The sequence below is a fragment of the Scyliorhinus canicula genome, chromosome 19, assembly GCF_902713615.1.
Source record: "Scyliorhinus canicula chromosome 19, sScyCan1.1, whole genome shotgun sequence".
Lineage (NCBI taxonomy): Eukaryota > Metazoa > Chordata > Chondrichthyes > Carcharhiniformes > Scyliorhinidae > Scyliorhinus > Scyliorhinus canicula.
The window spans coordinates 10,717,678-10,731,128 of NC_052164.1; the positions used below are offsets into that span (position 1 = coordinate 10,717,678).

Below are 13,451 nucleotides of genomic sequence, written 5' to 3' on the forward strand. Positions count from 1 at the left end.
AAGAATCGAACCGGGGACCCTGACTCTGTGAATCAACAATGCTAATCATTATGCTACCTTGCAGTCTTTCCCCTGACTGTACACCCTTGAAATTTAGACATAGACACCAATTGTCTCAACATATCTATAGACTCTGGGTATCATGGCAATGTCGTCATGTTTCAAATCCTTCTCTTCACTGCTGCTAATTGTGGTTTTTCCATTGCAGACATTGTTTGTCTTCCTGTCATACCTTCTCATACCTTGCAATAAAAAGTCTACCAGAACCTCCCCATTTCAATAATCAATACTGACGTTTTGTGAAATCAATTTAGCTAGAGGCCATTGATGATTCTCTGACCTTCTAGCCTAATTTTCACACATCTCTTTTTTCGGGGGGGGTGGGGGGGGGGGGGGGTTGCTGTGCTGTCTGTAATGAAGCAGGTTGGTTCTCTTTGCTCTTGTCAATAGTTACCAAAAACACTGTTCGTGTCTGAACATCATAATTGTTGAGCTTATAGAACTCATCTGATTGTAACGGCCACTTTATACAATGACTGCGTAGGGACTGGGGTACAATTTGTTTCAGAAAATGTAAAGTTCCAGGTGAATTGTATGAGATTCTTTGGCAGGAAGGAGTTTGGTCATAATTGACCTCAGGGCTTGGCATTCACAGCCAACTCTGAACACTCAGCTAAATAGCCTGCGTTACAAAGCAGAGAAATTCAAATGTACTAATTTTCATTCTGTCAGAAAATGAAATGTTAATTAGGGAAAGCCAGTGATATTTACAATCTTCTGCTTTAAATTGTTCAAAACTGCTTTCTAATGTGCAATGAAATCTGCTACATTTCAATGATCGTGCCATTTCCTTTCTCAGGTGATAACTCTCTCATTACGTTAAGTGTCTCAAGTCTGGAACTTATTGTCAGCAGTACTAGTAAATTGTTGCTTAATGAGACTTCATCAAATTCTCCTCTTCCATATTTCCACCATGATTTCATTTGAAATGGATTAATGCCACTGTTAATGTAGCAGAGGGGTGACTGTGTGTTAAGTGTTCACAAAGAGTCCCAGGCTTGAAACACCCGTGGACTGTGACTTTGTTCGTGGGTCAATGGCATTAAATGGGACTCTAGCACTTGGATCAAAAGTAAAGGGAACTCAGAGTCTTTAGGATTTGCCTGTGAGATTCCAGGGGCAGGTTACCAATTTGAGAAGCAAAACAAGCCTGCCCCAAGTTTTATGCGTTAGGTTAAATGATTGGGCACTTCACAGAGCCCCAGAATTGCTACAGCACAGAATGAGGCCATTTGACCCATCATGTCTGTTCCAGCTCTCCGAATGAGCAATTCACTTAGTGCCATTCTACCACTTTTCCCCGTAACCCTGCACATTCTTCCTTTTCAGGTGACAGTTTAATTCCCTTTCGGTGCTCCCATTGAACCTGTCTTCACCATAATCTCAGGCACTGCACTGCAGACCTTAACCACTCGCTGCGTGACATGTTTTATCTCAAATCACTTCTGCTTCTTTTGCCAATGATTTTAAATCGGTGCCCGCTCATTCTCAATCCTTTCATGAGTGAGAACAGTTTCTCCCCATCTATTCTGCATCGCTCATGAACTTTGAATACCTCTGACAACTCTCCTCTCAGCCTTCTTTCGAAAACAGTCTCACTTCTCCAATCTATCTTCAGAACTGAACTTCCTCATCTCTGGTGCCATTCTTATGAGCCTTTTCTGCACTCCCTCCAATACTTTCACAGCCTTTGTGAAGTGCTTTACCCAGAGCTCAACACAATACACCAGCTGAGCCTGGTGAGCTAATGTCTTATACAAGTTGAACATAATCTCCTTGCTCTTGTGCACTATGTCACTAGTAATAAAATCAAGGACATTGTATGCTTTATTATCCATTCTCTCCACCTGTCCTGCCACCTTCAATGACTTATGCATAAATACAGGCAGGTCCTTCTGCTGCATCCCCTTTAGAATTGTATCCTTTATTTTATATCGGGCGCGATCTAACCGAATTGCAACAGAGTCCCGTGTCAAGCATGTTTAGCCAGGCCTTCCCCGGCGCTCGCAGTACTGAGAAAGACCACACTATTGAACGGGACTTTGTTGCAATCCAGGGCCTCAGTTGGGAACGGCCCACAGAGGCTGCACATAGTCCCGTTTCCTGCTCGACAGAACTCTTCAGTGCAGGAGGCGATCAGGATTCCATTTTTTAATGGCTTCCCGATCCTTCGAACCCCCCCCCCCCCCCCCCCCCCCCCCCCCCCCGCCCAACACAACCCCAGGATCCCCGACTCACCTATAAAGTGGTTCTCAGCAGCCCCTCCCCCCTCCCAAGCACCTCACTTCACAGTGCCTCTGCCAGCTCCACCAGGGCACTGCCAGGGTGGCAGTGCCAAGGTGGCACCAGCAGTACCAGAGTGCCACCCTGCCCAGAGGACAACCACCTGGAGACCTCCGATCCCCTGGGAGACACCCACTTCCAGGTGCCGTTCCGTCTGGTCCCCATTTGTGGGAACCAGCACTGAACGACGCTCGCCTAAAGTCTCCGAGGTGAAGAGGTTAGCTTCCAAAGCCTTGGTAGATCAGACGAGCTGCATATTATAGTGCTTCACTCTGATATGCAGATTTGCCAAATATTGATGCCGCCCACAATGGGTGGGATTCAGATCGCGACATCTCACAGCGATCCCGTTAGACCTCACAAGGCGTGGAGAGCAGGTAGATCCCGGAAGAGACAACGCGGCCGTTTGATTGTACCCATTGTCTCTCCATGTTCTTCCGAGCAAAGTGTTTCACCTCACATTTCCCTGTATTGAGAACTTCATCTGTCACCTGTTCCTCCCACTCCCCCAATCATTCCACCACCTTGTCTATGCCCTTCAGAAGCTCTACATTAGCTCCTCACAGTTTTCAGTGCTTCCAAATTTCGTATCATCCACAAATTTTGAAATTGTGTCCTTGTACTCCAAGATCTCAGTCATTAATATATATCAGGAAGGGCAAGGGTCCCAATACTGACCCTCTTTAGAATCCCACTATAAAACTTCCTCCAGCCTGGAAAACATCCATTAATCACTACTCTATGTTTCCTGTCACTTAACCCAATTTCATATCTACGTTGCTATTGTCCCCTTCATTCCATGAGCTCTAACTTTGTTCACAAGTCTGTTGTGTGGCACTTTATTAAATGCCTTTTGGAAGTCCATGTACACCACATCAACTGCATTGCCCTCATCAACCCCCTCTGTTACTTCACCAAAAAAGTCCAGAAAGTTAGTTAAATATGATTTTCCCTCAACAAATCCATGCCAGGTTTCCTTAATTAATCAATATTGTCCATGTTACTATTAATTTTGTTCCAAATTATTATTTCTGGATGTTTCCCCACCCTCAAAGTTAAACAAACTGGCATGTAGTTGCTGGCAGGGAAGGTACAGCCCTTGTTTAACATCTCATTCAGAAGATGGTGTCTCTAACACTGTAGCTCCTTAGTGCACTGGAGTGTCAGCCTTGATTCATGTGCTAAAGTCCTGGGGTGGGATTTTCCGGCTGTTCCCATTGGTGGGATCTTCCTGTTCACCGACGGTGGCATCCTACCACAGCTTACCCAGTAGTGGAGTGTGCAAACAACTGGAGGCCACGTTGACAGTGGCAAGACCGGATGACCCACCATCGGCCAATGGTGGGCCACTTTCACCACCACAAAACAATGTGGGAGGAGTTAGGACATTCTGCCCCTGGTTTAGCTCAGGTGGCTGGATAGCTGGTTTGTGACGCATGGTAAGATCAATAGCGTGGGTTCAATTCCCATTCTGGGCTGAGATTATTCATGAAGGCCTTGCCTTCTCAACCTTGCCCCTCACCAGAGGTGTGGTGATCCTCAGGTTTCATCACCACTAGTCAGCTCTCCCCCTCAAATGGAAAACCAGCTCATGGTCATCTGGGACTATGGCAACTTTACTTGCTAAAACAGGTAATAGTAGAAGCCGGGCAGCAGATTTCCTTATCACCCATTTTACATGATTGCACAAGGCAAAAATAACTAAGGGCGCGATTTACCAGCCAAGCTGTGCCCGAAAAGCAGCGTGCTGTGGCACAACAAGGCGGGTAAATGCCAGGAAACCACGCCTCACGAGATCTAACGGAACCTCGCGCGACGTCGTGATTTGAAGCCCGCCTATTGTGGCTGGGATCACTTTTTGGCAAATGTGTATGTTAGAGCGAGACAGCTGGTCTCACACTAATATGCGGTTCCCTGAGCTAATCAAGGCGTTGGGATCCACCCCCTTTCACCTTGGAGACCTCAGGCGAGCACCGTTCAGTACTGGTCTCCACAAATGGGGAACAGATGGAACAACAATCATGGGGGTCTCCCAGGGGAGCAGAGGCCCCAGGCACTTGCCCTGTGGGCACGGTGGCACCCCGACACTGCAGGTACCCCCCCGGCACTGTGATCCTGGCACCCCAGCAGCGGAACGCTGGGGAGTCTCTGCGAGCAGACTCCTCATGCTGGAAACGGGACTACGTGCAGCCTCAGCTGTGCCTTCCCCGCTGAGGCCCTGTATCTAACTGGAGTTGCGTTAGGTAGTGGTGTGTTTCTTGGCCCTGTGAGTGACGGGAAACACGAGGCTAAACGCGCTCGCAAGGGGCGGGGGGGGGGGGGGGGGGGGGGGGGGAGGGAACATGAAATAAAACAAATGGGCTTCCTGCTGTGTTCCTGCCCCTCCTACCCCCAAACTATTTTACACTGGTGTGGGAGAGGCCCAGCCTTTCCCCAATTAAGGCCCATAACTGGCTAATTATTGACCAACTAGGGGCTGTTTCTTGCCCAGCCTCAATTTGTAGGCAGTTGGAGGGTTTCCCAGGTGTGGGGAAAGTCTGAAAGTGATCAGGTTTAGTTAGGTGTCAGGTAGGAAGGGATGGGGCGCTTCCATCAGAAATCCCCTCTTAACTTTGGGGCCTCCGCTCCCCTTAAGGTCTGGTGTCCGCTGGACCTCCCCCCAACTCCCCTCGTCTCTACCCCGATATCCCAATCCTTTCCTATCCACCCCACTGGCCGTCCCTACCCTCCCTACCCAGAGGCCAGGAAAACTGAAATTACTGTCCACTCCCAGGAACCTGGGCTCCATGAACCTCTGCTTCTGTCCACTGTAGCTTCTGTCGCTGCCCGGACTAGAGAGCTGCCGGCCAATCAGACTTTCCGGCAGCTCTCAAAGGCAGGACTTCCTCTCAAGTGAAGGGCGGAGGTTCTGCCTGCAGCCAATACACGTCCATTGGAGTGTGAAATGGCTGCAAGACAGGTAGTGTCGGTGGGAAACCCCACCATCCCAAATATCCTGGCCGAAATCCTTAGTAATAGCAAAGTTCCAGAAAAATGGACCCGTTGTCAACTAGATAATTGCCACCTTAGGTAAGAAGAAATGGTTCCATTCGCTTTAGCTCCCGAACTGTATTCACAATAAATGGGTAAATAGCCAGCGGGCTGGGATTTGTGCTTGTTAAAAATACAACGTTTCCAAGAAGGGAAGAGTGCTCAACATAGTGAAAGATGCTGCAAAATGTCTTCTGATCATTGCTTCCGAGGAGAGTGTTCAGCTCTGTGCTATGAGTTTATCAATATGATGACAACGAGTGAAGAATGTGTGTTACGTGGACCACATTTTGTATTATTTTGGACCCACCGACCTCCAGTATTTCAATGTGGTGCAGGAGTGAAGACACAGTGTGGGACATGGATGCTATAAATGAGCTAAGTGTTCAGTCTATAACCGTCTGCATATTCTCTGTTTTGAAGAAGGAGGCCACGGCCGTGCTGAGTCTTGAAGTTTAAAAAAAAAGTCAGATTTCCTCGAGAATGTTCGCAGGCACGACTCCTCGTTTCTTCCCGCTGCAAACCTTGACGAAGCCGCTGGTCTCCTCGCCTCGCCCCACACAAATCTGAAAAGGGGAAAGCACCCAACATTTTATTCAGCACCCTTCAGTGTAACGAATGTCCCCGACATGCTTTGGAGTTGGATCGCGTTCAAAGACTGGTAGGCAAAACAATTGAACAATTAATGAAAATCGCTTATTGTCACGAGTAGGCTTCAATGAAGTTACTGTGAAAAGCCCCTAGTCGCCACATTCCAGCGCCTGTTCGGGCAGGCTGGTACGGGAATTGAACCGTGCTGCTGGCCTGCCTTGGACTATTAGGTCAATTAGGAGGCCTTCAAAGAGGTAATTCTTCAGATGAGGCTAATTAGGCGCTAAAAGGGAGATGTTGTTGAGTCAATACGCACGGCTTGAGGTAGTAAACGAGCACTTTGCATCTGACTTTACCAGGAAAGAGGCTGCCACCAATGTAGCATTAAAGGAGATAATAGTTTAGTGTGTTAATATGCGTTGTTGTTAAAATGCTGGGTTGTTCATGGGGATGGGGCGAATGTATATGATTGTTAATATTATTGTTATTTTCGGTATTTTACTAAGGTGCGTCAATGTTGTATAAAATCAAAATTTCTCAATAAAAATTATTTAAAAAAAAAAAGGAGATAATAGTCATACTGGATGGGGATAAAAATAGATAACGTGGAGGTACTTAATAAGATTGACAGTATTCAAATACAAAAGTCACCGGGTCTAGATGGGTTGTAGACCACTAAAGGAAGAGCAAGGGTTGAAATTGCAGAGCCTCTGCCTCCAATTTTACTTCTCTTTAGATATGGGGGAGCTGACAGAGGACTAGATGATTGCAAATGTTACATCCTCATTCAGAAATAAGAGGGATAAACCTGCGCGTTCCAACTCTAACTCTCTTTCTGCATCTAGTAGTGTATCAAGGCAGACCTTTGTCTATATCCTTCGCTATGATTCCTGGAACAGGTCACTTGCCTGTCGTCAGAGGCTAATAGCTTGAGGGGCTCCGCTCCGCATCTCTGTGGCTGACCAGGAATCTCTCCCGCTCTTACCGTCAGCCATAGGTGTGTTTGGAAGGATTTGCAGGTTGACACTCAACCTGATTTTTAAAAATAAATTTAGAGTAGCCAATTATTTTTTCTATTCCAACTAAGGGGCAATTTAGCGTGGCCAACCCACCTACCCTGCACAGTGAAACCCACGCAGACACCGGGAGAACATGCAAACTCCACACGGACATTGACCCAGGGCTGGGATTCGAACTGGTGTCCTCAGCGCCGCAGTCCCAGTGCTAACCACTGTGCCACATGCCACCCCACACGCAACCTGTTTGACCGCATTCTGGACGAACATTCCTTGACCATCAAATCCTGGGGCGGGACTCAAACCTGGGACTCCTGGCTCAAAGGGAGGGACGTGACCCACTGCCCCACAAGGTCTAAACTGACAGTTGCAAACTGGTAAATTTAACACTGGTGGTGGGAAATGTTAGTAATAACTTTAACAATAATAATCCTTGACAAAATTAAGTGGCACTTGGAAAAGTATGTGCTGCTAAATGAAAGTCAACACAAATGTGTAAAAGGTAAATAACGTTTGGCTAACTTGACCAACCTTTGGTGAGGGTAACGTGATTAACGCTGTGCAGATGAACTTTCAAAAGGTGGTTCACAAAGTACCACATCGTAGACTTGTTAGCAAAATGAAAGCCTATTGGATTAATAGGACCAGTGGGAGAATGGATACAAAATTGGTTGAGGGGCAGTTCCAATTGGTGAGCGGTTGATTTTGGACTGGATGGAATAGTGTTCCCCAGGGCACATTATTGGACCACTGCTCGGTTTGATACGCATCAATGGCCTGTACTCGGGTAGAGGGTATAATTCCAATGTTTGCAAATTGTACATAACTCAGATGTAGTAAACAATGAGGATGATGGTAACAGACTTCAGCAGGAAGTAGACAGATTGGTTCTATAAATAGGGTTTCTGGAGGAACAAAGCATTAGTGTAGTGAGTCTGAAATACACGCCTCTTCAGGCTCTTATCCTGCAGTTTTACATCTGTTTTGCTGCTCTGGATTTTGCACAAACAAGTCAAGCAGATAGCGCTGAAATTGTAGGTTAGATCTCTCCGGGGGATCGGATCACGGTTTACACCAATTGATTTCTTCTATCCAGCCAATCCCTACCAGCACATGATGTGTTATTTGTCACCCCCAAGGATACATACCATTCCAAATATAGAAATAAAGGTGCAAGGTGTGGAATATTAGAACTAGTGTAAAGTTTTGGGATGTGGATAAAGATGTTGGCTATGGTAGGATGTATTCCTGGAGCACTAATGATCGAGGATCTCCCTTCAACCTCCCCAATTCTCTGCTCTATCTCTTGATTGATTGGTTCGCCAACACATCTGTCCCAGCGCTGCCCATTTCTGAGCCACCCAAATGGCATGCACCCACGCACCCACCCATCTCCAATAACTCAGAAGAACCTTTGAAGACAATGAAATTCCACTTTTTTTGATGTTGGACGATAGTTCCTGGAGCAGTCCCTGGCAGGTTGCCGACCCTCAATGCCAACTGTTGTGACCGGTACCCATGTAGGGAAGGTTTGCATTCAACAAATGCTGCTAGGTACGAGCCCACAGAGATAAAGCAAAAGCGCAATGTGTGCATTCTTGTATTCTTTTCATTGAGCATTCTACATGGTTACTTCATCATCTTTGTACCAGTGAAGATCAGTGGTCTTTCTGCTACAATTTCATTGGGACTGGAAGCTGAGAACAGGAGATACATAGAACATAGAACGATACAGCGCAGTACAAGCCCTTCGGCCCTCGATGTTGCACCGACATGGAAAAAAAAACTAAAGGCCATCTAACCTACACTATGCCCTTATCATCCATATGCTTATCCAATAAACTTTTAAATGCCCTCAATGTTGGCGAGTTCACTACTGTTGCAGGTAGGGCATTCCACGGCCTCACCGCTCTTTGCGTAAAAAACCCACCTCTGACCTCTGTCCTATATCTATTACCCCTCAATTTAAGGCTATGTCCCCTCGTGCTAGCCACCCCCATCCGCGGGAGAAGGCTCTCGCTGTCCACCCTATCTAACCCTCTGATCATTTTGTATGCCTCTATTAAGTCACCTCTTAACCTTCTTCTCTCTAACGAAAACAACCTCAAGTCCATTTTGTGTCCTGAGATTTTACACAGATCCAGTTGTGTTTACAATGGGACCCGGGGTCAGTATCTGTGTTCGGCTCTGATATCACCGTGTAGCTGAAACTGGCAGACAACCAGAACCATTTACATAAAACAGCAATGAACCATCTGCTGCAGTGTCCTGTTAAACACAGCTTCTTATCCAAAGTCACTGGCTAGGCATATAAATTAAAGTATAAGCTGGATGTTGCAGTAACGACCTTACAATATGGCTGCTTATTAATAGACCAAGGATTATGACAACGGCCTCCCTCTGATCCACCATTACTCATCTTACACAAATAACAAAATTAATTCATCTGAATACTTAAGGTTGTATTCCATTGTCGAAAATGGAAATGAAAATTCTAATCACTCTCCTCTACTTGGACTTGAAGCTTTAGTTGACCTTTATTTTTTACTTGACAGTAAATTCTGTTTTTCTTTTTGGCGGTTTAAGACAAACCTTTGACTTCAGATAAAGTGTTGAGCCCTTTCCACTAATAGGTAATCAGCAAGCAAATAGAAATTTAAACTTTGCAGACAGATTTACCATTTTTAAATTTACATTTCACATAACGAATGAAAGCCATCCCACTGGGCGGATCAGTTTGTCTAAAGAAAGTTAGAGGATTTAATTTTTGTTTCAACCATCCTTAAGCTCGACAGCAAGGTGGATCTCGAGGTTTAGATAATCAAATGAAATGAAAATCGCTTATTGTCACAAGTAGGCTTCAATGAAGTTACTGTGAAAAGCCCCTAGTCGCCACATTCCGGCACCTGTCCGGGGAGGCTGTTACGGGAATCGAACCGTGCAGCTGGCCTGCCTTGGTCTGCTTTAAAAGCCAGCGATTTAGCCGAGTGAGCTAAACCAGCCCCTAGTAGATAAGGTAGACACAGCAAGGTTGTTCCTTTAGCTGATGGTCCAAGGACTAGGGGGGGAACAGAAGTGAAGTTATAGGAAAGAGATACAAGGAGAATGTGAGGAAGGGCCTGCCCAGGTCAGTAAGTGATAATGACCTGGGACTCATTGCTCCTGAGAGTGGTAGGAGTGAAGATGATTCATGTTTTTAAAAAGGAATTGGATGGGCACTCGAGGGAGTTAAACTTGCAAGGTTACAGGGATAGAGTGGAACTGACTGGATTGTTCCAAAGGGAACCAGCATGGACTCAATGGGCCAAATAGTCTCCTTCTGTACTGGGCCTCATGGCCTAGATTTTCATCTTCAAAATGGGTAGGTGTCTCAGGGAATTTCCCAGCTCGGCCTGCCCAACTTGGGGGAAAGTGCCCGTGAAGAGGAGATCTTCATTGTTGGGATGGGCTGCGGGCTGGTTGTCAGGCTGGCTGACCTGGGGGTGGGGTGGGGGGGGAAGTGAGGTGGTTGCCACAGGGAGTGCTGCGTGAGGGGGCAGTCTTGGTGCTTTGGGGAGGCTTTGTTCCTCCCTCCCAGTGAAACAAATTACACCAAAGGCCTTCCAGCACTCACCCTTCAAACCCCCTTCACCCTCCAAACACACCCCACCTCTTGTATCTTCTCATGCCTCCTCTGCCAAGCTCTGCTCTTCCACACTATTCCTTAGGCTCCTGATGCCAAGGCATGACACTTCCATGCCCACTGACCCACTGTACACTTACTAGAAACAATGAATCACTTAGGGTATAGAAGCACATATTTAAAAAATGTTTCTAAAAAGTAATCCATTGATAACTTTCTCCTATGTTTGAAAACAAAAGTCTGGGCTGCAAGCTAATAAAATAACATAAGAACCAGGAGAAGGAGTAGGCAATTCAGTCCCACAAGGCTGCTCCGCCATTCAATACGATCGTGGTTAATCTAATCTCAGCCTCATCTCCAACTTCCTACCCACTCCTCATAACCCTTTGTAATAATAATCCTGCTACTGAATACAAAAATAGGCGGGACTCTCTGACCCCGGGCCGGATCGGAGAATCACTGGGGGGGGGGGGGGGGGGGGGGGGGGGAGGGGCGATTCACCTGACGGCGGTCCATCGATTCTCCATTCACGGCACTGCGCCGGTCGGGGGCGGCTCTACACGCCCCCTGCCCCTCCCCGCCGATTCTCCGTGCGGAATGGGCCGAGTGGCTGCTGAGTTAGGCCAAGTCCCGTCGGCGCAGTTCACATGTGGTCCTATCCGGTGGGACCTCGGCGGCGTACATCCTGCGGGGGGGGGGGGGGGGGGGGGGGCTGCCTGGTTTGGGGGGGGGGGACACAGCCTGGTTGGGGGGGGGGGAAGGGGGGATCCGCCCCGGGGAGGGCCTCTACCGTGGCCTGGCCCGCGATTGGGGCCTACCGATCGGCGGGCCAGCTTCTCCTGGTGGGGGGGCCTCTTTGAGTCTGCGCTGGGCCCCTATAGCTTTCCGCCATGTTGCGTCGGGGCCGGCGCAGAGAAGCCAACTAGCGTGCATGAGCGAGTTTGTGCCGGCCGCAGCGCGCATGTGCAGACCCACGGCGCCCGTTTAGACGCCGGTATCAGCAGCTGGAACTACGCGAGTCACTCCAGTGCCATACTGGCCCCCTGTAGGGCGTAGGATCGCTGCTCCTGGGGGCATGTTGATGCCGTCATTAAACGCGATGCCGTTTACGACGGCGTCAACACATAGCCTCAGGCTCAGAGAATCCCGCCCCCTATCTATCTCCTCCTTAAACATGTTCACTCTTTCGTTCCCCACTGCACTCTGGGGTCGAGAATTCCACGGATTCATGATGCTTTGAGTGAAGTGATTCCTCCTCGTTTCAGTTACGAACCTGCTACCCTTTAGACTAAAATAAAAATGGCAATCATCCAGGCTTTTCAAAAGTAGAAACTCTTGAAACCACTTAACTTGTGTAAACAGACATTGTGAAATTGACCACAGAAACCAGAGAGCCTGTGATGTCAATAAAACAATGTTTTGTCTGGGGCATAGGTGTTCTCATGTTATAATAGCAGTCTGGCCTCTCAGCCAAGCATTCATAATGATGGGATCCTTCACAAGGGCTTCTTAATGTGAACTATTCATCTGATAATACCCCAAAAAATGTGCTTTCTACCGAGATGTGACAAGATGTGAACACGATTGAGAAACGATGCCTTGTTTACTGTGATGTTAGTCGGATCAGAACATAGTAGTTAAATACAGATAATCTTCAAAGAGGCTGCTTCTATTTCATTGGATAGAGTCTCGACCTTCTAGTTGCTCAGTGTTCTATCCACTATCCCTCCACTTGGAGAAGGACTGGGTAAAGAGTCCATAGGTAAAGAGAGGTTTATATGCTATGCTGCATTGTAACTTTTCATCAGTTTGTTAAGGGAAGATATAAAGGAAAATAGCATTAGAAAAACCGGTATGTAAATTATTCTACATTTGATTATTATACAACAAAATATTTTGTCTATATTTTCCCCCATTATTATACTTTAACTTGTAAATCAATCTCGTCTGTGATTTTAGCCTGTACGCAGAAGACTAGCAACATTTTGCTTTAACTATTTACATAAGTTGGGGTGCTGGGGGAAACAAAGCATGACCTGTAATCATTCCCTTTGTGCTATTCATCAGAGGCCGGTTTCTATTCATAGAGTTTCATAGAATTTACAGTGCAGAAGGAGGCCATTCGGCCCATCGAGTCTGCACCGGCTCTTGGAAAGAGCACCCTACCCAATGTCAACACCTCCACCCTATCCCCATAACCCAGTAACCCCACCCAACACTAAGGGCAATTTTGGACACTAAAGGCAATTTATCATGTCCAATCCACCTAACCTGCACATCTTTGGACTGTGCGAGGAAACCGGAGCACCCGGAGGAAACCCACGCACACACGGGGAGGATGTGCAGACTCCGCACAGACAGTGACCCAAACCGGAATCGAACCTGGGACCCTGGAGCTGTGAATCCATTGTGCTATCCACAATGCTACCGTGCTGCCCTATTGTGAGTAGCGATGACATTAACAGCATCATTTCATCAATCCAGCATAAGGAATTGCAGACAATGAAGACTTCAGTAGTGAATGAGTAAATATTTGTGATTACACTGCCTTTCCTTTCAAGTTTTTATTTTGCTAGCAGTGCTGAATATAGAATGCACTCAGAGCTTGGTGGGGAGTTGGAGCGAGGCATATGGGCAGACGCTCTGAGGAGGGTAAATGAAACCGCAACATGTGCCAGGTTCGGCCTGATTCAGTTCAAGGTAGTTCACCGGGCCCACATGACGGTGGTCTGGATGAGCAAATTCTTTGGGCTGGAGGACAAGTGTGCTAAATGTGGGGGAAGGACCAGCGAACCATGTCCACATGTTCTGGGCGTGTCCAAAACTCAGGGTATACTGGCAAGGACTTG

The 13,451-nt window shown here is 47.2% G+C and overlaps 1 protein-coding gene across 1 annotated transcript in view; it reads right to left on the bottom strand.

Moving 5' to 3' along the window:
* Nucleotides 1-5,431: 5,431 nt before the first annotated feature.
* LOC119954260 (SH3 and cysteine-rich domain-containing protein 2-like) overlaps nucleotides 5,432-13,451 on the bottom strand; it is a 130,665-nt gene continuing 122,645 nt past the window's right edge. The window contains exon 11 of the mRNA XM_038779344.1: nucleotides 5,432-5,939. Within this exon, the coding sequence (XP_038635272.1) occupies nucleotides 5,841-5,939 (99 nt within the window). The 3' untranslated portion in view covers nucleotides 5,432-5,840. The remainder of the gene's footprint in view (nucleotides 5,940-13,451) is intronic.